At 45.9% G+C, this 25,991-nt stretch overlaps 1 protein-coding gene across 4 annotated transcripts in view; it reads right to left on the reverse strand.

The window, feature by feature from the left end:
- Nucleotides 1-3,322: 3,322 nt before the first annotated feature.
- Nucleotides 3,323-25,991, reverse strand: part of LOC138644980 (hemoglobin subunit beta-2-like) — a 214,898-nt gene continuing 192,229 nt past the window's right edge. For all 4 annotated transcript variants that reach the window (XM_069733933.1, XM_069733935.1, XM_069733934.1 and 1 more), the window contains one exon: nucleotides 3,323-3,713. In XM_069733933.1, coding sequence (XP_069590034.1) covers nucleotides 3,603-3,713 — 111 coding nt within the window. In that variant the 3' untranslated portion in view covers nucleotides 3,323-3,602. The remainder of the gene's footprint in view (nucleotides 3,714-25,991) is intronic.

Genomic DNA, 25,991 nt, shown 5'->3' on the forward strand with positions numbered 1-25,991 from the left:
ATTGCCCAGTCACGTAGTATATTGCCCAGCACAGGGCCACGTAGTATAGAGACTTAAAAAAAAAAACATATACTCACCTATAGCCCGCTGAAGTCCTGCTATACTCACCCTCCGCCGCCTTTCTCGCTCCTCGCCACGCTCCCGGGATAGCTCCATTGCAAGCGTCAGTTTCCGGTCCCAGGGCTGGTGTGAGCAGGACCTATGATGACGTCGCGGTCACATGACCGTGACGTCGCGGCAGGTCCTTGTCGCACACCAACCCTGGCACGGGACCGGAAGCTGCTGCTTGCAATGGAGCGGTTCCGGGAGCGTGGCGAGGAGCGAGAAAGGTGGCGGAGGGTGAGTATAGCAGGTTTTTTTTAAATTATTTTTAACATGACATATTTTTACTATTGATGCTGCATAGGCAGCATCAATAGTAAATAGTTGGGGACACACAGGGTTAATAGCAGCGGTAACGGAGTGCGTTACACCGCGGGCCGTTACCGCTGCCATTAACCCTGTGTGAGCGGTGAGTGAAGGGGATTATGGAGCGGGCGCCGGGCAGTGAGTGCAGGGGAGTAGGGAAGCGACTAATCGGACTGTGGCCGTTGCTGATTGGTCGCGGCAGCCATGACAGGCAGCTGCCGAGACCAATCAGCGAATGAATAACCGTGACAGAAGGACAGACAGACAGACAGGCGGAAGTACCCCTTAGACAATTATGTATATAGATATTTAAATGTTATTATTGTCTATTATGTATAGTTTTAGACATTGTTATATTATTTTGTTTCCATTAATCACTGTATGCTATGTTAAATGTTTTGTTATTATATACATTGGTGATTGTAGGGGGGGGGTTATCTCTGTTTTTGATTGCACCTTTGTTTATTCTGTTTTTCTTTTGGCTCCATTGTTTTACATATTGTCCCAATTGCCCTTTTCCAATATGGCCGGGATGTGTTTCTGAACCTTGTGCACAGGCGCCTGTGTGCTGGGCGGTGCATGCGCTCCTCCTTGCCGTCCGACATCGATCACATGGGGCCCCGCGTGTTTCCGGTGCCGGCGGCCATGTTGGATGTCGCGCGCGCGTCTCGGCATTCTGGTACGGTGCGCTGGTGAGTCACACACTTCTGCCCAATGTGGTGTATAAATACACACTCCATATGTATTATACTTACCCCCTGATGAAGGAGCTGCCTGCTCCGAAACGCGCGTCGGGGTCAGGTCCGGTCGCCCATCTATCCTGTCTGTCCTGCATATGCTGGGTATGTAAATTATGCTGATATGATATGATATCTAATGTTCCCTATACGGTGGCATTGTCTATCCTGTATGTATTGGGTATGTAATTTATGCTGTTATGATATCTTATGTTTCCCATATTGTGGCACTGTTCCATTATATTTGTTCCAGTAATTATGGGTACTTCTTATAATGCATCCGAGCATTGCACGTAGTCAGGTTGTGGGTTAGTGCCTTGGCCCGTCAGTTGTGGTGTCATATTTTGTCTGGTGGTTTTAATGTTATCTAATAAAATTTAACCGTTTATGGGATTCTATGGCTGTTTAGATTCCTTTTTTCCTTCTCTACACATGTTTGGCAGCTGATCCCTATACGTCCTTGATGCATATTTACTATTTGGGTTGACACACTGTCAATTTATACTATCCATTTAATATGCTCGCTTCAATACTATTTTGCAGAAACAAAACCCAGCAGTGTCCAGCTTATTTATTTATGTCCTTGTTTACATCTAGTCATTTGCACCTTGTACTTTATTCCTCTTTATTTAAGCACACTTGTCTTTATATACTAATTCAGAGTCTATTTTTGCAAGTTGCTGTATTTTGTATATAACTTTGTACATAACTTACTTGTTTGCTCAGTGTTGGCTTGTTTTCCATTCCTGTTCTGTTGTGTTTGCATTTCCATTTTTTAAATCTTTTAATCATGTGTTCCAATAATATTATCTACTCTCCATATAAATGTTGATTGGAGGACTATTTCGTTACATAGGATACTTCTCCCATCAGTGGCTCCTGTTATCACTGTTATCAGTGGCAGCAGACGTAGGCTGATGGGAGGAGTAGTGTCTAATCAGCCGCTGCTTGCTGACTTACGGTAAGCTTTTTACCGTGGGTCACCGCACCTCTGCGAGGTCACACCGACATCTGACAGCGTGACCCAGCAGGGCTGTGATGGCCTTAACGATCTACCGGTGGTAATGTTAATGCCGATCAGAACCACTATGCTGGTTTTCAGCGTTGGAAACACTGGCGTTTGTGCTGTGTATGGCATTTGGCTATATTCGGCGAATATTGCAAATTCAGTAATTGAATATTGAAATATTTGCTCATCTCTAATTATAATGAATAATCTGTCTTCATCGCTGACTCTTGATGCGCAGATTTTGCCAAGTTCTTGTAAATATTGGATGCTGCCGAGAATGAAGGCAGTCTATGCACACATAACATTCTATTAATGATTGTTCTGTGTTCATATTAAAGGGAACCTGTCACCTGAATTTGGCGGGACTGGTTTTGGGTCATATGGGCGGAGTTTTCGGGTGTTTGATTCACCCTTTCCTTACCTGCTGGCTGCAATATTGGATTGAAGTTCATTCTCTGTCCTCCATAGTACACGCCTGCACAAGGCAAGATTGCTTTGCGCAGGCGTGTACTATGGAGGACAGAGAATGAACTTCAATCCAATATTGCAGCCAGCATGCAGCCAGCGGGTAAGGAAAGGGTGAATCAAACACCCGAAAACTCCGCCCATATGACCCAAAACCAGTCCCGCCAAATTCAGGTGACAGAGTCCCTTTAAGTTTGCTTTTCTAAACAGGCAATTAAAAAAACGCTAATGAGCAAACCAGTTGCTGACTAGCGGTCATTAAGTGTCTAAAGTTGGGTGGTGTAAACCCACCATAAGTGATAAGTGCAGCAGGCAGGGGTGAGAAGGAGACAAATCTGATAAGTGAAGAATGAGGCATTTTTGTGTAATAAGATAGATGACAAACTTCAACTTTGTCCTAATGACTAGAGACAGGCGAATATCTTTGGCTCCCTCCTTATTCGGCAAGCTATAGCGCTTACCGAAGAAGCTGCAGCAGGAACCTGGATATATGGAGCGCTCCCAATAATTAGCAGTTCAGTGCTGCAGCTGCATGTGTCACGGCTGTGTGACAGTCACAACACACAGGCTCTCCATGCATGTCACACAGCCACGACACATGCAGCTGCGGTGCCAGACATCTGATTATTGGAGCGCTCCAGGCATGACTTACGAACAAAGCATACTACAGTATATGTACAAATGTACAAGTGAATACAGAACATGCAGTTAATGGTTGCTTTATTAGCTAGTGCTGCACCCCAATTCAGAAAATATATTTAGAAATATAGAAGTAAGGTATAGAAGTTGTACTTTTTTAATATGGAGTTAATAGTATAGAAGTTGTGACATGCTGCAACATCTATGGTAGAGACATGATTAGTTTTGATTTCTATATTTAACTGTATTGTTTGTAACAAATTCTTATGAGAAAAGCTCAGCTATCACAATGTTGCTGTAAATATAACTGTGACAAGTTTATTCCTAGGAAACTTTGTGATGATTTACAAATATCCCAAGCTCTTCAAAAACTTCTCCCAGGTAGCATGGACCTCAGGGGTGAATTTAGATCCCAAGTTAGACGCCAAAATAATGACCAGAAGGTTTCCAAGAATCTGTAAAAGAAAAGCAAACAGTTTATTTTTCTAGCCACTTAGAGTAGGGGTGGACAAATAATTTCCCCAAAAAAGGGCCACTTGACAGATGATCACAGTTGCAGAGGGCAGAACCAATGCATTAAAATTAATTCTGTTCAATTAACATTACATTAATACTAGAGATGACCGTACCTTCCAAGATTGAGTTCGATTTGGTTCGCCAAATGTCCAGATGGTGGCCGAACATATTCCCCAAACAGTTTGACGAACGTATTCAAACCCCATTAAATTCAATGGGATGCAAAACCAAAGATATACACAACACCATAAGGGATGACAAAAAGCTTCTCAAACAGCTAAAATTGGGGTTATACATAAAGAAAAGTGGCATCAATTTGATCCACAATAGAAATTTGTAAATGGCACAGCAGCAGTCACTATGGGCCATGCATAGGGTATCAGGGTGTGGCCCAGCATTTACAGCTTGGAATTGAAGTTTCAATTAAAACTTGGTGGTTAAGGGAACAAAGTAAGCCTTCTTTGCTGGGAGCCATGATACCTCATGCAACAGCTTAATTTTTTTTCCCAGCCATACTCAGATGGCACAAACATCAGTTTCATAGGATATTATTGGTAAAAAAAATGTAAGGATAAGTAACACAGGTAGTTGAGTTGAGTGAAAGTTAGTGCAGTCCTGCAGGTCTGGGAGCTATACTGTTACAGTCAACACACATGAAGGAGACCCAACTTGGATTCTCCACATTTAAAAAAATTATTGTCATACACCAGTAAAATGACATCAATTTACAAAGAGCAGAAACAGTATAATAGGCCTCTGACACACCTTCCACTAAAGATAACCCATCAGATGGAGACCTACATTCGAGACTCCACAAAAAATTGTTTGAAACATCAGCAGCAGTATCCAGAGTCGAACTGGAGCAACATAGAAATGAATACAAGACCACCAATTGTGCGGCGGAAGGCAATGATGGTTGTGGCAGAAAGGACAATAATGATGGTGGTGGGGGGAGACAATGATGGAGGTGTTGGAATGGGGAATGATGGGGGTGGTGGGGGAGAAAGCAATGTTAGTTGTGGTGGAAAGAAGAGTATACGTACCGTCACACTAGACGATATCGCTAGCGATCCGTGACGTTGCAGCGTCCTCGCTAGCGATATCGTCCAGTGTGACAGGCACCAGCGATCAGGCCCCTGCTGTGCTGTCGCTGGTCGGGGAAGAAAGTCCAGAACTTTATTTAGTCGCTGGACTCCCCGCAGACATCGCTGAATCGGCGTGTGTGACACCGATTCTGCGATGTCTTCGCTGGTAACCAGGGTAAACATCGGGTAACTAAGCGCAGGGCCGCGCTTAGTTACCTGATGTTTACCCTGGTTACCATCCTAAAAAGTAAAAAAACAAATGCTACATACTTACCTACCGCTGTCTGTCCTCGGCGCTCTGCTTCTCTGGTCTGGCTGTGAGCACAGCGGCCGGAAAGCAGAGCGGTGACGTCACCGCTCTGCTTTCCGGCTGCCCGGCGCTCACAGCCAGACCAGAGAAGCAGAGCGCCGAGGACAGACAGCGGTAGGTAAGTATGTAGCGTTTGTTTTTTTACTTTTTAGGATGGTAACCAGGGTAAACATCGGGTAATTAAGCGCGGCCCTGCGCTTAGTAACCCGATGTTTACCCTGGTTACCGGGGACCTCGGGATCGTTGGTCGCTGGAGAGCTGTCTGTGTGACAGCTCTCCAGCGACCAAACAGCCACGCTGCAGCGATCCGGATCGTTGTCGGTATCGCTGCAGCGTCGCTTAGTGTGACGGTACCTTAAGAAGGAAAGCACTGCTGTAACATATGTACACCACACCATTATATGCACAGTGAAACACAAAATTGTTTATTTATGAACATGAACACATCACAACGATAAAAACATAATTAAAAACAAATGCATGAGAACAGCCACCCCTCAGGACATGTAATAAGCCCAAATGAAAAGTATCACATGCAAAACTTATATAGAATGTGAACCTATCGGCTCATGAGGAAAAGAAAGAGCCCTAGTTCAATAAAGCAGAGAAATTACCTCCGTGGTCCTAAGATAAGGAGCATATATTATCAGAGATAGGTCCAATAAACCCCTAAAATGGTTCATGAGAATCCCATACGCATATACATAAAGAAACAATGATTCCCATAGGGTCCATAGAATGGCTCATGAGAAATCCACTATGCATATACATGGGGAAACAGTAAATCCCATAGGGCCCATAAAGTGGCTCATGGGAAGTCCTATATGCATATACATGGGAGAACAAAAAATACCATAGGGTCCTTAAAATAGCTCATGACAATCCAATGTACACATACTTGGGACAACAATAAGTCCCATAGGATACCAGACAACCGAGGGTTACATTACCCAGAACGTAGCATATAGAAGGGGCAAGGGAACAAATTCCCAGTCCGGAGGAGGTGACGGCGATGACCCACGCGTATCGCTCCCACATGAGGAGCTTCGTCAGGGAAGTCAATGATGGGGTGGTGGGGGAGAAAGCAATGTTAGTTGTGGTGGAAAGTACAATGATAGTAGTGGTGGGGGAGGAGGCAATGATGGAGGTGGTGGAGAAGGCAACATTGGTGGTGGTGAAAAGGACGATGGGGGTGGTTGGGGAGAAGGCAATGTTGGTGGTGGTGAAAAGGACGATGGGGTGGTGGGAGAGGAAGCAATGATGGTGGAGGCTGGGCTAGGGTATGTAGCCTGGGTGGAATTTCAAGGGGACCCTGAAAATTTTGTCAGTATGGTGCCCCAAAATTCCTAGTGGCAGCCCTGATCCCAAGACTTGATATCTAGTGATAGCTTGATGTCTAGGGATTTAGTTCTCCATCCCCTGGTGTGTACTTTGCCATGTGTAGGAGGAATCAATCGTTTATGTGAACACAACTGCACAAACGAGGGCAGGCTACTGCGCTGACACAGGGTGGAGTAGAGTCAATCTCAGTAATGGCCATCTTTAAATAGTGTGGAGCCCACATGGGCACCAATCACCATCAAGGGGCGGCCTTTATTAAATATACATAAACATAAAAAATTAGTGCATAAATCACTATCGACATCTAATCACAGACCCAATAATACCCCAATCACATAACCCCTAACAGAAAATATATACAGAAACAGTACAAAAAACATAGCATCCCTTCACAGGCCAATAGCTGTGTTCGTTGCTCCGTTGTCATGATGAGGCTTCATCCAATCATATACATTTGATAGGGCAAACCCCTTCCTTGTCCAATCACCAAGCGTTAGAAAAAAGGGCGCAAAGTCTATGGCCCTCCAATGATAACCAACCTGCAGGAGAAAATCCACATGGCCATAGAACGCCAGCGCATGCGCACGAAGCACACCACACGGCCGATCATGTGACCGCCCCGTGGTGCCGCCCAGCGCACACGCGCTAGAAATCACAGGTCAGGCGCCGGCGCCGGAGAGAGAAGGCACAGCGAACACCACATGGCCGACACCGGAGACAACACAGCGTATCAGCGCCAGGGTCTCCGGTCCGCCCACATGCGACACTGCGCCTGCGCTCCCAGGATAACCGCAAACATAGCCAAATCCATGGCAACTCCATTCCCTGCTAACAAACAATGGTTACATAGCAATTCTGACAGACAAGGAACACAGGGAGGAAAAAAACACCCAAAAAGAAGGGAGAATTTACACAATGACAGCCTCCGTCTGTTCCCAGGGTGCCAAATCACAGACTTATCTGTAAAAGAAGAAGGGAAAAAAGGGGGGAAAAAAAGGGGGGGGAAGGGGAAAAGGGATAAAAAGAGGAGAAGAAATATAAAAATTAATAAAATTTGCAAAAATTGCAAAAATAGCACACAATTAAAAATACACAGAGGGGAAACACATACCCTAAATGAGTACGGGGGAGCAAGAACATCATTAATTGAGATTAAATCTACAACCTACCTCATATATCAGATATCCATCTATTCAACTATGTTATTCAACTATGTCATGCAAATCTGTAGGTTATAATCTACATTAAGGCCTTTGGGCTGTAGCGTCTCTAATACTGAGATCCACCTCAACTCCTTCTGTTTCAATTTGAGTGTCCTGTCACCCCCTCTCCTCAGAGCAGGAACCCCATCAATGACTCTAAAACGCAGCTGATTGATGGAATGTCTACATTCACTAAAATGCTTTGGAATTGGTAAATCCTGTAAGTTTGTACGTATCGTACTCTTGTGCTTACTTATCCTTGTTCTTATTTCTCTCGTTGTTTCACCAACGTACATTAGTCCACATGGGCACACTATTAAATAGATAACAAATTTTGATGAACATGTGTACCGTTCGTTAATCATACATTTTTTACCAGTACGAGGGTGACAAAAGCTGTCACCCTTAAGCATATTTCCACAGCAAGCACAATTGAGACAGGGAAAGTTACCCATCCGAGGAGGACAAAATGTCGCCTGGATGGTAACTTTGCCTGGCCCAATATCGGATTTCACCAAACGATCTCTCAAGTTACGCCCTCGTCTATACGACAATATAGGGCGTGGACTAAAATCTTGAATGTGGGGCAAACCCCTATGTAATATCCCCCAATGTTTATTGAGAATATTGGCAATACCATTACTGGCTGGACAATACGTAGAGACAAACGGCACTCGTTTTGGTTTATCCCTCATGTTATGTGTCTGTAGGTCATCATTAGTCAATCTGGTCGCCTTGTCCCTATAACCCAACACCTTCACCTTTGGATACCCTCTCTGAATAAATGTATTACACATTTCGTCAAGTCTTGTGTCACACATCTCTGTGTCAGTAACTATTCTTCGTACCCGAATCAGCTGGCTCCAAGGTAATGAGTCCATCATACGTCTTGGATGGTAGCTATCATAACACAAAAGACTGTTCCTGTCAGTCACTTTTGTAAATAAATCAGTCCAAAGTTTATCATCTTTTTTATAGACCAAAGTGTCCAAAAATTGTACCTGGTCAACCGAACAAGTCATTGTGAATTTTAACTCCGAGTGTATACCATTAAGTTCCGCCAAGAAGTCCAGGAGGCACTCGTGGCTACCTTCCCATACACAAAAAATGTCATCGATGTAGCGCCACCAGGCCCACACGTGCCGCCAGAAGATGGATCTGTACACATGTTGGTCCTCGAGTACCGCCATGTAGATGTTAGCATAAGTGGGGGCCACATTGGACCCCATGGCGGTACCCCGTAACTGCTGGTAGTACTCATCCCCAAAGAGGAAAAAATTCCTCCCGAGGATGAACTCCAGCAGTGTGAGGACCAACTGTGCACAATCCCGGGGCACGTCCGAGCCCGATAGCGCCACACCGACAGCACTCAAACCACTTGCATGTTCAATGGATGTGTATAATGACACAATATTGAAAGAAACCAAAAACGTAGAGGCACCCACAGAGATGGTACTCAATTTCACCAAAAAATCATTTGTGTCCCTAATATAGGAACGGGCTGAAGTCGAAAAAACACGTAAAATTCTATCCAGAAAGATTGCAACCTTATTACACATCGACCCCCGACCCGATACAATAGGGCGCCCGGGGGGATTTAGTAAATCCTTATGTATCTTGGGCAATGTGTACAGAACTGGGGTAATAGGCGCACTAACAAACAAATATTCCGACAGCTTCTGATCGATGAGTCCATTGTTTAAGGACTCATCGATCAGAAGCTGCAACTCTCTCTGGAAAATAGCAGTAGGATCACATTTCAACTTTTTATAAACTGCAGTATCAGACAATTGAGTCATAATTTCAGTCTTATATTTCACAGTGTCCATAATCACTACCGCACCGCCTTTATCGGCCGGTTTCACTGTAAGCGCAGTATTCTTGGAAAGACAGTCAAAGGCATGTCTTTCCGCACTGGATAAGTTGTTAAATCCACCATTATGAAATTTCTCTCTTAATTTCTTAATGTCCCTCTCCACCAGAGTAATATAAGACTCCACAAATTGATTCTTCACCTGGGGTTGAAAAGAGCTTTTGTTGAATAACCCAGCTCCCTTAAGCGTAAAACCCCCCATAGCCCCCTCCGTGGGTTCATCACCACCCTGATGTATCTCAGAAAAATAAGAGGTAAGCCGCAACCTTCTATAGAAGGCAAACAAATCACATTCAATCTGGAACCAGTCAGGAGAATTCTTCGGACAAAAAGACAAGCCCTTAGACAACATATTATGTTCAATTTCTGACAACTGCACAGATGATATATTTACCACCAATTCATTACGATTCAATTCGCTTTCCGCCGCTCGTCCATGTTCCGTGTCCTCATGGGGGACCTGTGAAACTTCCTCCGTTCTCTGCTCATGCCGCCATCTCTTGTGCTTCCTCCCCCCTCTCCGGTACCTCCTTTTGTTGCTGTTATGGCCAATTGTTTGGCCCCTAAAAAACTCGAAGAGGAAGAAGAGGCAGCCCCCATGTTAGAATCATCCGTCGAATCAGATTCTGCCGTGGTAAACCCAAATCTCTGTGGATCCCTCTCCTGAGGTCTCCTTCTCCTTTTCTGCTGAAGAGGTCTAGATCTCCTATTATTAAATGATAATTGTGTACCCGGATGCCATGAAAAAATTCGACCCGACTTATAATCCTCCATATCGCGGAACCATTTTGATCTTTTTGTTTTCTCGATATCACTCTGGAATTTAACAAGATTTTCCTCCAGTTTATGCTTGTAAGTTTCCAATTCTTGCACAGACATCAAGCCGGTCAATTGTTGCTCTAAATCAATCACAGATGTCTTGATCAGCTCCATCTCCTTATGGAGAAACTCTATATTCAGGAGCATCAGATCAAATGAAAATGTGTTAGTGATTGACTCAAACTTGTTACAAAATTGAACATTGTCCACCAACAAAGTCGGACGTAGGTGTGGGCGTAGGCCACGAGGAATCCTACGGGCCTTGTAGTATTCAGTGAGTGTGGTCACATGCAACTCAAAAGAGATCAACCTTCACTTCTCACTCTCATGTCTTTTACATATCATATCAGCCGTAGGCTTACTTAAAAAAGCATGGTCACTAGAGGTACCGGATAAAATCCGTATTGCGTCCTCCTCCGTCAGAATATTTGTTAGTGCGCCTATTACCCCAGTTCTGTACACATTGCCCAAGATACATAAGGATTTACTAAATCCCCCCGGGCGCCCTATTGTATCGGGTCGGGGGTCGATGTGTAATAAGGTTGCAATCTTTCTGGATAGAATTTTACGTGTTTTTTCGACTTCAGCCCGTTCCTATATTAGGGACACAAATGATTTTTTGGTGAAATTGAGTACCATCTCTGTGGGTGCCTCTACGTTTTTGGTTTCTTTCGATATTGTGTCATTATACACATCCATTGAACATGCAAGAGGTTTGAGTGCTGTCGGTGTGGCGCTATCGGGCTCGGACGTGCCCCCGGATTGTGCACAGTTGGTCCTCATACTGCTGGAGTTCATCCTCGGGAGGAATTTTTTCCTCTTTGGGGATGAGTACTACCAGCAGTTACGGGGTACCGCCATGGGGTCCAATGTGGCCCCCACTTATGCTAACATCTACATGGCGGTACTCGAGGACCAACATGTGTACAGATCCATCTTCTGGCGGCACGTGTGGGCCTGGTGGCGCTACATCGATGACATTTTTTGTGTATGGGAAGGTAGCCACGAGTGCCTCCTGGACTTCTTGGCGGAACTTAATGGTATACACCCGGAGTTAAAATTCACAATGACTTGTTCGGTTGACCAGGTACAATTTTTGGACACTTTGGTCTATAAAAAAGATGATAAACTTTGGACTGATTTATTTACAAAAGTGACTGACAGGAACAGTCTTTTGTGTTATGATAGCTACCATCCAAGACGTATGATGGACTCATTACCTTGGAGCCAGCTGATTCGGGTACGAAGAATAGTTACTGACACAGAGATGTGTGACACAAGACTTGACGAAATGTGTAATAAATTTATTCAGAGAGGGTATACAAAGGTGAAGGTGTTGGGTTATAGGGATAAGGCGACCAGATTGACTAATGATGACCTACAGACACATAACATGAGGGATAAACCAAAACGAGTGCCGTTTGTCTCTACGTATTGTCCAGCCAGTAATGGTATTGCCAATATTCTCAATAAACATTGGGGGATATTACATAGGTGTTTGCCCCACATTCAAGATTTTAGTCCACGCCCTATATTGTCGTATAGACGAGGGCGTAACTTGAGAGATCGTTTGGTGAAATCCGATATTGGGCCAGGCAAAGTTACCATCCAGGCGACATTTTGTCCTCCTCGGATGGATTTGGCTATGTTTGCGGTTATCCTGGGAGCGCAGGCGCAGTGTCGCATGTGGGCGGACCGGAGACCCTGGCGCTGATACGCTGTGTTGTCTCCGGTGTCGGCCATGTGGTGTTCGCTGTGCCTTCTCTCTCCGGCGCCGGCGCCTGACCTGTGATTTCTAGCGCGTGCGCGCTGGGCGGCACCACGGGGCGGTCACATGATCGGCCGTGTGGTGTGCTTCGTGCGCATGCGCTGGCGTTCTATGGCCATGTGGATTTTCTCCTGCAGGTTGGTTATCATTGGAGGGCCATAGACTTTGCGCCCTTTTCTCTAACGCTTGGTGATTGGACAAGGAAGGGGTTTGCCCTATCAAATGTATATGATTGGATGAAGCCTCACCATGACAACGGAGCAACGAACACAGCTATTGGCCTGTGAAGGGATGCTATGTTTTTTGTACTGTTTCTGTATATATTTTCTGTTAGGGGTTATGTGATTGGGGTATTATTGGGTCTGTGATTAGATGTCGATAGTGATTTATGCACTAATTTTTTTATGTTTATGTATATTTAATAAAGGCCGCCCCTTGATGATGATTGGTGCCCATGTGGGCTCCACACTATTTAAAGATGGCCATTACTGAGATTGTGTGTACTTGACAAAGGCCACCATGGCCGAAACTTTGTAACCTTTGATGGCAGAATAAATCGTTTCTTGGATCTCTATCACCCGGTATGGATGCTGCTCTTCTTTTCTATTTGTGATTATTTGGTCCGATTGGATCCTTGGACTTTGGAGCGTGCATCCTCCAAGCTGAGTGCTGATGGTTGATTTTCTTATATTGGACAGGGTGGAGTAGAGTGAACATGACAAGATGCTGGACTGTGAGAGAGGTGCAGGCGGAGATGATATGGTGGATTGAGAAAGATAAGGTGTGCTTAGTAACTAAGATCAATCCAAAACAGCAGGACTGTGCACTTCCGTATCAGCTGATGCGCTCTCACTCACCCGTACTGCAGCGGGTAAACAAGTGGAGGATCTGCGGCCGGAAATCTGTGTGACAACACTTGTCATGGTGAAGGAGGAGGAAAAATCAGAAAATGCAGTTTATGGGGTGGACGGTGTTTGGTGAAGCCCACTAGTCTGCATTTTAGCACAGTGAGATTCCCAGATTAACGCAAGTTGATCGCGCATGTGCCAGTTCATGCATGTAGTAGTCAAATTATTGCATTTTTTTATACCTCTACTCTATTGTTTTTAACAAAGTTGGCAGATAACGTGACTTTTGTCATTTTTGACGGTCTGAAAAAAAAGACCCAAGCTAGGCATCTGCAGACCCACGAATGCTGCTGGCTACTGACTTAGTTGGGGCTGAGGATGCATTGCATGTCATGGCTGCATAACTGTGTCTGCGGAAAGCTGCAATGTGACCTCCTCATCTTCCTCCTCCTCCTCTGCTGAGCTACCCAGCTGCATGCCTCTGGGTTTACATTAAGTGGGATCTACTACCTCATCATCATCCTCTCTGTACTCCCATTCCTCACCCTGATAGTCACCCTCCTCCTCTTCCTGCCCTGACAGTACAGTACAGTCTGCGTGCACCTCAAGTATCTGAGTCTCATCAGGATCACCTCCACTCCCCAAGGTTAACGTCTGTTGACGAGGGTTTTGATTCTGCTCGGACCCTACATCGTCCGGCCCTGGATCAAACTGAAAGGAAAAAAAATAGGCATCGGTGCAGATGATTTCCTCCTCTTGACTCTGTGAATCTTTGGATCAGGGCCAGACTGGCCACCTGACAATTCTGGCAAATGCCAGAAGGGCCTGTCCAGCTATGGGCTGCCTTGTTTGCTATGCTATCAACAGTATAGGTGTCCACAAGTTAACACTTGTGATGGAGCACTTACCCTGACAGGCCATGGGCTTCCTTTATGTCTGCGGCCACCAGACTATATATGGTACTGTTGGGGGGACCATCATAATTTATATGGGGCTGTTGGGAGACCATCATTCTATACGGGGGGCAGTTGGGGGGACCACCATACTATATACAAGTGGGTCGCCCCGTCTTGGCAGTGGGGTACTCGGTACCGGGTCCAGTGTTCACAGGGGGATGTCACGGTGGCTGCAACCGGGTCCGTGGCCCTGGGCGCCCATGTAAAAGGGGAAAGGTCTTTAAAGGGATAAAGTTTATGTTCGTGATGCCACCTGTGGTATTCGGTCAGGGTGACCGACGCTGCTTTAAGGGGTCCGCTGGGGTGATGTTATGACAGCTAGATGGTATACCTTCCCACAGGTGAAGTATATCCCCTGGGCTTCCCGGTGTATGGATGGTGAATGGTGAGTGGCGCAGAGAAGAACGAGGACACAGGGTTGCGGTTTCTTTACCTTTACTGAAGACTTCAGCATCCACAGTCCAGAGCACCAGACCACAGGGCAGGCAGAATCCGGCCGGTTTGGAGGCAAGTCCAGAGTCCCCTTGTCCAGGTGGAGAATAAAAGCCTTTCCTCTAGCGCTGTGGTGGTGTAGTCCCTTACTGCTAAGCTTCTCATAAGGTCCTCACAGATGTTATCTCTCTCTCCCCCGGATTGGATAGGACATACCCATATGACTGGTGAATTGAGGTGGTTTACAGGGACTCTAGCACTCCCCAGCCCCTAAGGTTGTCACCGTGCCTCCTGGGTGTTAGGTCGGACAGGTAACGTGCAATTAGCTGTCCTGCCGGTCTCTGATGTAAGTCATAGAGTTCCTTACAACCTCGGTGTTCCGGCTAGCGGTCTCTGCGCCTCAGAAGGAGGCAGCCTGCTCGGGGCTGGTCCCCTCCTGATATCCTCTTTTGTGCTCCTTCCCCTGCAAGCCCACTGCGAACAATTCAGCCTTCAAAATGTCTCTTTCTGGGAGCTGCAGTTCTGTGGGCATGCACAGCTCCGTGGACTCTCTGTCCTCCTCAGACGGCTGTCTGGAACTTTCTAACTTTCCCTACAGACTACCAGTTATATATATATATATATATATATATATAGGGAGTCACCTAATAAATAGGATCAGAAGCTCCCCCTGGTGGCCTGGAGTGTGAAGTGTTGCATGTTTGTGGTACCTGGATGCAGTTATCCTTCCTTGCCTCCAAACGTAGCATCACTCTCCCCAGGAGGAAAGCGACACTACTTGGATGACCAGGACCCTGGGGTGCCGCACAAGTGCTTCTCAATAAATTAGAATATCTTCAAAAAGTTAATTTATTTTAGTTCTTCAATACAAAAAGTGAAATTCATATACTGAAATCTAAATATTGCTCTATCTACTGGATAACATTGTACAAAGATATGTATCTTTCCTGTATATTATATAGAGTCATTCCAAATAGAGTGATCTATTTCAAGTGTTTTTTTCTGTTAATGATATTGATTATAGCTTACAGCCAATGAAAACCCAAACGTCATTATCTCTGTAAATTAGAATACTTTATAACACAAGCTTGAAAAATTATTTTAAAATCCAAAATGTTGGCCTACTGAAATGTATGTTCAAGAAAAGCACTTAATACTTGGTAAGGGCTCCTTTTGCATCAATTACTGCATCAATGCGGCATGGCATCAAGACAATCAACATGTGGCGCTGTTGAGTTGTTATGGAAGTCCAGGTTGCTTTGATAGCAGCCTTCAGCTCATCTGCATTGTTGGGTCAGGTGTCTCATCTTCCTCTTGACATCTTCCTCTCTATGGGGTTAAGATCAGGTGAGTTTGCTGGCCAATTAAGTACAGTGATACTGTTGTTTTTAAACCAGGTATTGGTACTTTTGGCAGTGTGTACATGTGCCAAGTCCTGCTGGAGAATTAAATTTCCTTCTCCAAAAAACTTATCGGCAGAGAGAAGCATGATGTGCTCTAAAATTTCCAGGTAGACGGCTGCGCTGACTTTGGTCTTGATAAAACACAGTGGACCTACACCAGCAAATGACATGGCTCCCCAAACCATCACTGATTGTGGAAACTTCACAATAGACCTCAAGCAGCTTGTATAGTGTGACTCTCCACTCTTCCTCCAGACTCTGGGACCTTGATTTCCAAATTAAATGCAAAGTTTACTTTCATCTGAAAACAACACCTTGGACCACTGAGCAACAGTCCAGTTCTTTTTCTCCTTCTGGCATTGTCTATTGGTCATGAGTGACTTGACACAAGGAATGCAAGACTTGTATCAGATGTCCAGGATATGTCTGTATGTGGTGGCTCTTGACACAATGACCTCAGCAGCAGTCCACTCCTTGTGAATCTCTCCAAAATTTTTTAATGGCCTATTCTTAACAATCCTTTCATGGCTGCGGTTATCCCGGTTACTTGTGCACCTTTTTGTACTACACTTTTCCCTTCGATGATTCAGCACTCTGTGAACTGCCAGCTTCTTTAGCAATGACCTTTTGTGGGTTACCCTCATTGTGGACATCTGTCAAGTCAGCAGTCATCACCATGATTGTGGAGCCTACTGAAACAGACTAAGGCTACGTTCACATTAGCGTTTCGTCGCTGTTGCGTCGGCGACGCAGCGGCGACGCAGCGGCGACGCGCCCCTATGTTTAACATAGGGGACGCGTGCGTCTTTTTGCACGCGTTTTCCGACACGTGCGTCGTTTTAGACGCTAGCGTCGGACGCAAGAAAATGCTACAAGTTGCATTTTTCTTGCGTCCGATTTCGTCAAAAAACGACGCACGCGTCGCAAAACGCGCGCTTGCGCGCGTTTGCGCGTGTTTTTCCGTGCGTCGCCGCTGCGTCGCCGACGCAACAGCGACGCGACGCTAATGTGAACGTAGCCTAAGGAACCTTTTTAAACACTTAGGAAGCCATCGCATCTGTTTTTTGCTAATTATTCAAATTTACTGAGATAATGACTTTTGGGTTTTCATTGGCTGTAAGCCATAATCATAAACATTAACAGAAATAAACACTTGAAATAGATCACTCTGTTTGTAATGACTCAATATAATATATGAGTTTCACTTTTTGTATTGAAGAACTGAAATAAATGAACTTTTTGATGATATTCTAATTTAGTGAGAAGCACTTGTAGGTGCTATGAGGTGGTCCATCATAGTATGTAAGGGGCTGTGAGGTGGACCATCATAGTATATAAAAAGCATTAAGGTGAACCATCACACTATATAGGGGCTGTGGGGGACCATAATACTGTATTTGGGTTATGGGAGATTGATCTTCATAGTGTGTTGGGGAACTATCATTCTGTGTGTGGTAGCTGTGGGTGGACAATCATACTGTGTAGAGTGGTTGTGTTAGATATTATACGGTGTTGGGTGGCTGAGATGGACATTATACTGTGTGGAGGTCTATGGGATACATTATCGTATGTTGGGGCTGTGGTGTCCATCATACTGTATGGGGTGGTTATGGGGGACATCATACTGTACGAGAAGCTTTGGTGGACATCATACTTTATATAGGGGCCTGCTCTGGACAACATAATGCGTGTGCGTCTGTGGTGCATTTCATACTGTATATTGGGGAATGCAGTAAATACTATTGCAGCGCCCCAGAGACCTGGTCGTTGCAGTATGGCACTCTGCCGCTAAGGGGAGTAGCGGTACGTCTGATGGCATTAAGGAGTTCTCCTGACCAGGTATCACCAGAACACATTACACTTCACACTCCGGCCACTAGGGGGTGAAAAAGGCTTTATTTATTGGGCCACTCCTCACACTGGTAAAACTAGGGGCTGGGGAGGAAGTTAGTGAGAAGCTGACTGGGTTGGAACCAGGCAACATCCCGTGGCAGGGGGTGTTGCAGGGAGAAGGCACAGGGGGGTCCCTGTCAGGCATGGGAACCTGGCAGGTGCCTAGCGAACAGAACAGAATGTAACGGAACCGCGCCTGCACACCCTGCGGCGGTATCCTAAGAAAGAGACACGAAGGGAAGAATATTGTGGAACCGAGTAAACGAGATCAAGCACAAAGGAGAGCCAGTAAGAGTTGTGCCGAGAGAGAGAGAGGCAACATCTTACTGAGGCGTGTAGTCGGTGGCCGGAACACCGTAGGAGTAACTGACTTCAGGCCTTACTTCAAACTCCGCTGGACAGTTAATCATAGGTTGGCTGTCTACCTTACTACACCTACGAAGACATAGGGGGCAACATTGGGAGAGGGGCGTCTCTAGGGTCCCGGAAGACCTCCAAGCCTTCCCGTCACACGGGTGGCGTCCTAGCCATAATATACCTGAGGGACGTTAGAAACTAGTAACATCTGGAACCAAAGAACGAGAGAGAGAGCTGTAGAGAACGAACGAACGAGAACAGCAGTTGTGAGGACTATTCCGAATGCTCAGCAGGGTAGGACTACAACACACAGGCGCTAGTGGTAGGCAACGATTTCCATCTGCGAAGGAAGCTCTGGATGTGCCCATCGGACCGGCCGGTCTCTGAGAGCCCTGTTAAACGTACTCTGGATTGAGGATCCTGAAGCCTTCAGTAAAGAGGTAATGAGACTGCAACCTTGTGTCCTCATTATTGACTGTACCTCACACCATCGCCACCTACACCACTGGGAAGCCCTGGGGACATACTTCACCTGTGGGAAGGTATACCATCCAGCTGCCATTCCATCACCCCAGTGGACCCCATAGCAGCGTCGGTCACCCTGACCGAACACCACAGGTGGCGTCACGAACCACTGACAGACTGCTTCACCTCTCTCATTGGACGCCCCTTAGCAGGGTCGCGGACCGGGTCTAGCCACCGTGACAGCCTCGGAACCGAACCAGAGAGGCCCGGTACCGAAATGCGTGGCCCTGTGTCTGGGGGCGATCAAATCTGACGTCACGAACAGAATTGTACTTAAGCCTGAAGAATTGGGTCATGTGTGCCTTGGAACTGTGATTGAAACGTGTTGGACTGTGATTTATTGCAAAGATTGTGTATTGCGATCTGCCGTGAGATTCCCGCCAAAACTGCCGCCATTGCCGCGCCATGAGGAGCGCAGGAGAAGAAGGAGGGCGTGCTATGGGAGGAGACTATCTAAGTGGCGCCAGAAGTGCTGACCGCCCCCTCCGATTGCTGTTGCGGGAGGACGATCTGCCCCGAAGCAGAGGAGAACCACCCCCTGATTTGCAACGGCGGGAACCAAGACAAGAAGGAGCTCCACCCACCGAAAATGGAGGAGCAGTGTATGAGTGTCATTGCAGGCCCCGGAGTGGGACCCGGACTTGAATCTACCACGACTGGAGGATTCGGACTTCTTGGAGCCGCGGGCGGAGGAGCCGAGTCAGCCTGTCCCGAGCGTGGAGCCAGCCGATGTGAAGCAATGGAGGTCGGGACTGTCACCGAGAACCGCCTCGGAAGAACCGCAGTCCGGGCCGCAGCCGACTCCAGTGTCCTTATCAACGGAACCGATCGGCATCGGTGAAACCACATCAGACGGAGGTATGGAAAACGCCCCTGCCCCCCTGACCGATCCAGTTCCCATGACCGCTCCCCGTCCTGACAGTAACCTATTCACTGCTCCCGAACTGGTGGCTATCGTCCCCGGCACTATGGAGAAGCTGGTGCCTCCGCTACCGACGACTATGGGGATACCACTGGATGTAAGCTCAGAGGGGGTGATCTTCCAATGGGATAACCCGAGGATTGAGCCAGACGGGACCAGACAGGAGGGCCTCAGCATTGCTGCACTCACTTGGGAACAATATAAACAATGCCTGATTTTACACTGGAAAGACCGAAAGGAGACTGAACAGAGTGACCCACCGAAAGTACAAGGACCAAAGACAGGACGCAATAAAGGAAGTCCGGTAAAGCGGGGAACTGTGCTAGCCTTTCACCCGAAGCGGGGTTGGGGCTATATACAGGAACCGGGGCTACCGACAGAAATCTTCTTTACTAGCTACAACGTGAAGACCCCGCGTCGCGATAGATGGGACGATCAATTGCTGTATCAAGGGGACCAGGTGATGTACACCCGCCATCGGAGTGCGCAAGGGTGGTGCGCTCGGAACGTTTACCGATGCGAGCCGGTAGTGGTGTCACCTGCTGTCCTGACTACGACTAACCCGGATTTGATGAATTCCACCCCTGTCACCACAGTGTGCACTATCGCTACTACAAAACTTGCAACCCAAGCTGACATTCGGATCCAGACACCGGGTGACCTGGCCGCACCTGAGCGACGAACCCATGGCAATGACACTGCAACAGGTGAGAACACGGAACCGGAACTTCCGCGGCCGGGAAGAGTCCCCTACCGATGGATGCCTTGCAACCTACTATAGAACTAAACCTCGGAGACCTGAAATGTATATAGTTAACTGTTTCCTGCTGTTGCTGCTACTTTAAACCCATCCAGGGTTAACTCCTAGGGATCCCTTTGTTTACCCGGGATCCCTAATGTTTTCTATTTCTTTTCTACGTTTCACAAGTTATCACTGTTTAAAAGACTGCCGGATCATGGACGGTGAATGATTCAAAACTGTTTTTGTATATAGTTTGCACCTTCTTAAAGGTGCTCCCTACTGGTTTTACAAGCGAGAGAAGACTTTGCAAAGATGATGCTTCGAGATATGATGCAGAAGGTCTTGCTTTCGGTGGACTTGCAGACAGAGAGAGAATCTGCACTACTTACTAGAGACTTGGGTCCCTCTTAAAGGGAATGTTTACTTGATTGTTGCAATGAAAGTTAAAACGTTAATAATGTTGAAATTTAGGAAATTTAGATAATGTTGACAGAGATTGAGGACAGGATAGCTTAAAGTGAACCCGTAGGGGTTAGAGAGAGAGTCCTCCTGAGAGATGTAAAAAGATGGTTGGCACAATGGCAGTAGGCCCAGCCAAGGAGCTAGGCGGTCCTGCATTGGTGAAGTTGGAACGGAAAGAGAAGTTGAGTTATATAGCATTTTATGGTAGGCCTTTAGTGGGTTCAGAGTATACGCCCTTAAAGGAAAAGTTAACTTACTGTTCAGAGTTTGCACTTAGTAGAATACCCGGCTGGGTACTGAGAGTTATTTATAGTCAAAAATGTTATTTAACCCCTTAGTGACGGAGCCAAATTTTTGAAATCTGACCAGTGTCACTTTATGTGGTAATAACTCTGGAATGCTTCAACAAAGCCCAGTGATTTTGAGATTGTTTTTTCGTGACACATTATACTTTATGATAATGGTAAATTTAGGTTTATATGCTTTATGTTTATTTATAAAAAATATCAGAAATTTGAAAAAAATGTTAAAAAATTAGCAATTTTCAAACTTTGAATGATTATCCCTTTAATCACGATAGTCATACCACAGCAAAACATTAATAAATAACATTTCCCACATGTCTGCTTTACAACAGCACCATTTGCAAAATGTTATTTTATTTTGTTAGCATTTTAGGAGGATTAAAAATGTAGCAACAATTTAAATTTTTTTCAAGGAAATTTACAAAATGTATTTTTTTAGGGACCTATCCATGTTTGAAGTGAATTTGGGGGTCATATATATAGGGAAATCCCCACAAGTGATACCATTTTAAAAACAGCACCCCCTGACATATTGAAAACTGCAGTCAGGTCGTTTGTTAACCCTTCAGGTGATTTTCAGGAATTAATGCAAAGTGGCATGAGAAAAATGAAAATGTGTATTTTTATCACCTAAGTGTCACTAACTTCTGAACAGGTTACTACAGCCGACAGACTCTAAGGCCACTATTTGGTCATGAATTTCCATGACAAACATCAGGACCATGCAATCATGATCTGAGACCACCAATTGGGATAAAGAGGAAGCCCCTACAGTCTGTTAACCGTTTATAATTATGTAGTCACTATTGACAGCAGCATCTAAGGGGTTAAATAGATTTGGATGGTGCAAACACTGATCATGGCTGATGCAGCAAGTTGTCAGCTATAGTGGACAGCTGACAGCTACTGGATTGTCACCTGTATGGGGATATGTCTCTTATATCTCAGGTCAGTTAAAAGGCGTATTGGCGGTCACTAAGGGGTTAAAAATATTTAACCTTGTTTTTGTTTTTAATGTTCAAGTGTCCTTACCTCCCATAAAGGGAAGCACCTCTTCTATTTACTTGTTCAAAGCATTTCAAAAATTTGTATGTCTTTTGCTGTATTATATTGTTGTTCTTCTTCCCAGTCCAGGAGTACTGGATTTAACCGGGGGGGAGTGCAGCGCCCCAGAGACCTGGTCGTTGCAGTATGGCACTCTGCCGCTAAGGGGAGTAGCAGTACGTCTGATGGCACTAAGGAGTTCTCCTGACCAGGTATCACCAGAACACATTACACTTCACACTCCGGCCACTAGGGGGAGAAAAAGGCTTTATTTATTGGGCCACTCCTCACACTGGTAAAACTAGGGGCTGGGGAGGAAGTTAGTGAGAAGCTGACTGGGTTGGAACCAGGCAACATCCCGTGGCAGGGGGTGTTGCAGGGAGAAGGCACAGGGGGGTCCCTGTCAGGCGTGGGAACCTGGCAGGTGCCTAGCGAACAGAACAGGACGTAACGGAACCGCACCTGCACACCCTGCGGCGGTTTCCTAAGAAAGAGACATGAAGGGAAGGATATTGTGGAACCGTGTAAACGAGATCAAGCACAAAGGAGAGCCAGTAAGAGTCGTGCCGAGAGAGAGAGAGGCAACATCTTACTGAGGCGCGTAGTCGGTGGCCGGAACACCGTAGGAGTAACTGACTTCAGGCCTTACTTCAAACGCCGCTGGACAGTTAATCATAGGTTGGCTGTCTACCTTACTACACCTACGAATACATAGGGGGCAACATTGGGAGAGGGGCGTCTCTAGGGTCCCGGAAGACCTCCAAGCCTTCCCGTCACACGGGTGGCGTCCTAGCCATAATATACCTGGGAGACGTTAGAAACTAGTAACATCTGGAACCAAAGAACGAGAGAGAGAGCTGTAGAGAACGAACGAACGAGAACAGCAGTTGTGAGGACTATTCCGAATGCTCAGCAGGGTAGGACTACAACACACAGGTGCTAGTGGTAGGCAACGATTTCCATCTGTGAAGGAAGCTCTGGATGTGCCCATCGGACCGGCCGGTCTCTGAGAGCCCTGTTATACGTACTCTATATTGAGGATCCTGAAGCCTTCAGTAAAGAGGTAAAGAGACTGCAACCTTGTGTCCTCATTATTGACTGTACCTCACACCATCGCCACCTACACCACTGGGAAGCCCTGGGGACATACTTCACCTGTGGGAAGGTATACCATCCAGCTGCCATTCCATCACCCCAGTGGACCCCATAGCAGCGTCGGTCACCCTGACCGAACACCACAGGTGGCGTCACGAACCACTGACAGACTGTTTCACCTCTTTCATTCGACACCCCTTAGCAGGGTCGCGGACCGGGTCTAGCCACCGTGACAGCCTCGGAACCGAACCAGAGAGGCCCGGTACCGAAACGCGTGGCCCTGTGTCTGGGGGCAATCCACTATATTGTATGAGGGGCTGTGGTGACAATCTTACTGTGTGGGTTGCTGTGGGGCAATCATACTGTGTGGGGTTACCATACATTGCGGTGCATAATACACTACGGGGGTCATGAAAGGGTTATCAGTGAGTGAGACCACTGAGGGGCTTTAGTAAAGGCAAAATACCTTTGTGAATTTTGCAATAAATAAACTTTTTTGTTTCCTAAAATGTTGGGAGATGTACCCTTCTTTGACTATGACGTGATATTATCTGTTCTTTCTATGTACGCCCCTGCTCAAGAATTTTATTGCAGTAAAGAAGCACTCACAATTATTATTATAAGGAGGCATAATAGGATTGTTATCATTAAGGGGGAAATAAGGAGGCATTACTATTATAAAAAAAGCACAAGGGGTGTTTTTATTATTATTATTATTATTATTATTATTATTATTATAAGGAGGTACATAGTCATTATTATAAGTGGTCAAGGTGATTATTATTAAAGGAGGCACAGGGGATTTATTATAAGGCGGTACAAGTTGAAGTTTGTGAAGAGGTGGTAGAATGTGAGAAGATTCCTGGAAAAGCAGTAAACTAAAATATCTGTGTGTTACATTTTGGTGGGATGAGTTATGGATGGAAGAAGAGGTAATGGTGGTCTGCACAGAATGCAAAGGAAAAGGGAAAATGAAAGACAACAATCAGCGAGAAGGTCACTGGTGATAACCTACACAGTACACACATACACTATATGGTGGGCAGAGCACTGGTGTAGACCAGTTATTACCATTATATGGTCAATATATGGTGGTAATATCAGTATGGTTTTGGTTAAAGCAGTTGTCCAGGCTTGAAGTTAAAGTCTGCAGTGACTCTTTGTGACTCTATGTTACTGCAGACTTCGGAATCCTCACAGTGCACACATCCCACACTGTGAGTATTCCCCGATTGAGGAGCTGGGAATTGGCAATCATGTGACCTCAAGTGTTGTGAGTTCTGTTTTTGGGCTCCCTCTGGTGGTTACTGATGGTACTGGGTGACTTGTCTTTCCTGGGTTTCTGGGTTCCACCTGTTCCATCAGCATATGGGAGTTTCCTATTTAACCTGGCTTTGCTGGCATTTCCTCGCCGGTTATCAATGTATCCAGTGTGTCTTGTTACCTCTGCTCCCTGCTCCTAGAACCTTCTGGACAAGCTAAGTTTGGATTTTCCTGTTTTGTGTTTTGCTTAATTTGGTTTTTAGTCCAGCCTGCAGATATGTGATTCTCTGCTGCTGGTTGCTCTAGTGGGCTGAAATTACTTTTCATGTACCATGAGTTGGCACATGAGTTCAAGTAATTTCAGGATGGTTTTTTTGAAGGGTTTTTCGCTGACCGCGCAGTTCACTTTTGTATCCTCTGCTATCTAGCTTTAGCGGGCCTCATTTTGCTGAAACTGTTTTCATACTACGTATGTGCTTTCCTCACATTTCACCGTCATTATATGTGGGGGGCTGCTATTTGCTGTGGGGTATTTCTCTGGAGGCAAGAGAGGTCTGTGTTTCTTCTGATAGGGGAAGTTAGATCTTCGGCTGGAGCGAGACGTCTAGGATCATCGTAGGCACGTTCCCCGGCTACTTTTATTTGTGTGTTAGGTTTAGGGTCGCGGTCAGCTCAGGTTCCATCGCCCTAGAGCTTGTTTGTATCTGTGCTTGTCATTTTTGTGATCCCCTGCCATTGGGATCATGACAGTATAACCGGCCCACAAAGTGTTAATTGTATTGGCTGAAGTAGGAGGATAAGTAGTCTGAGGAAGTTTTTTTTTTTTTTTTTTTTTTTTTCCCTTTCCCTCAGAGTTTGCTGCCTAGCCTTATTGCAGCCTGGCTACTTCCTCCTCCTCTTAATCTTTGAATGGCTCTGATCTCAGCTGTTTATCATGGACGTCCAGAGTTTGGCTTCCAGCCTGAATAATCTTGCCGCTAAGGTTCAAGATATACAGGATTTTGTTGTACATGCTCCTATGTCTGAACCTAGAATTCCTGTCCCAGAGTTTTTTTCTGGAGATAGATCTCGTTTTCTGAATTTTAGGAACAATTGCAAGTTGTTTCTTTCTTTGAAATCTCGCTCCTCTGGAGACCCTGCTCAGCAAGTCAAGATAATTATATCTTTCCTGCGGGGTGACCCTCAGGATTGGGCATTTGCATTGGCACCAGGGGACCCTGCGTTGCTTAATGCGGATGCGTTTTTTCTGGCATTGGGTTTGCTCTATGAGGAACCTAACCAAGAGATTCAGGCTGAAAAAGCTTTGTTGGCCCTCTCTCAGGGGCAAGATGAAGCAGAAATTTATTGTCAAAAATTTCGGAAGTGGTCGGTACTTACTCAGTGGAATGAGTGCGCTCTGGCTGCAAAGTTTAGAGATGGCCTTTCTGAGGCCATTAAAGATGTTATGGTGGGGTTCCCTGCGCCTGCTGGTCTGAATGAGTCTATGACTATGGCTGTTCAGATTGATCGGCGTTTACGGGAGCGCAAACCTGTGCATCATTTGGCGGTGTCGTCTGAACCGTCACCTGAGAT

Source organism: Ranitomeya imitator, chromosome 7 (genome assembly GCF_032444005.1).
Source record: "Ranitomeya imitator isolate aRanImi1 chromosome 7, aRanImi1.pri, whole genome shotgun sequence".
NCBI classification, from domain to species: domain Eukaryota; kingdom Metazoa; phylum Chordata; class Amphibia; order Anura; family Dendrobatidae; genus Ranitomeya; species Ranitomeya imitator.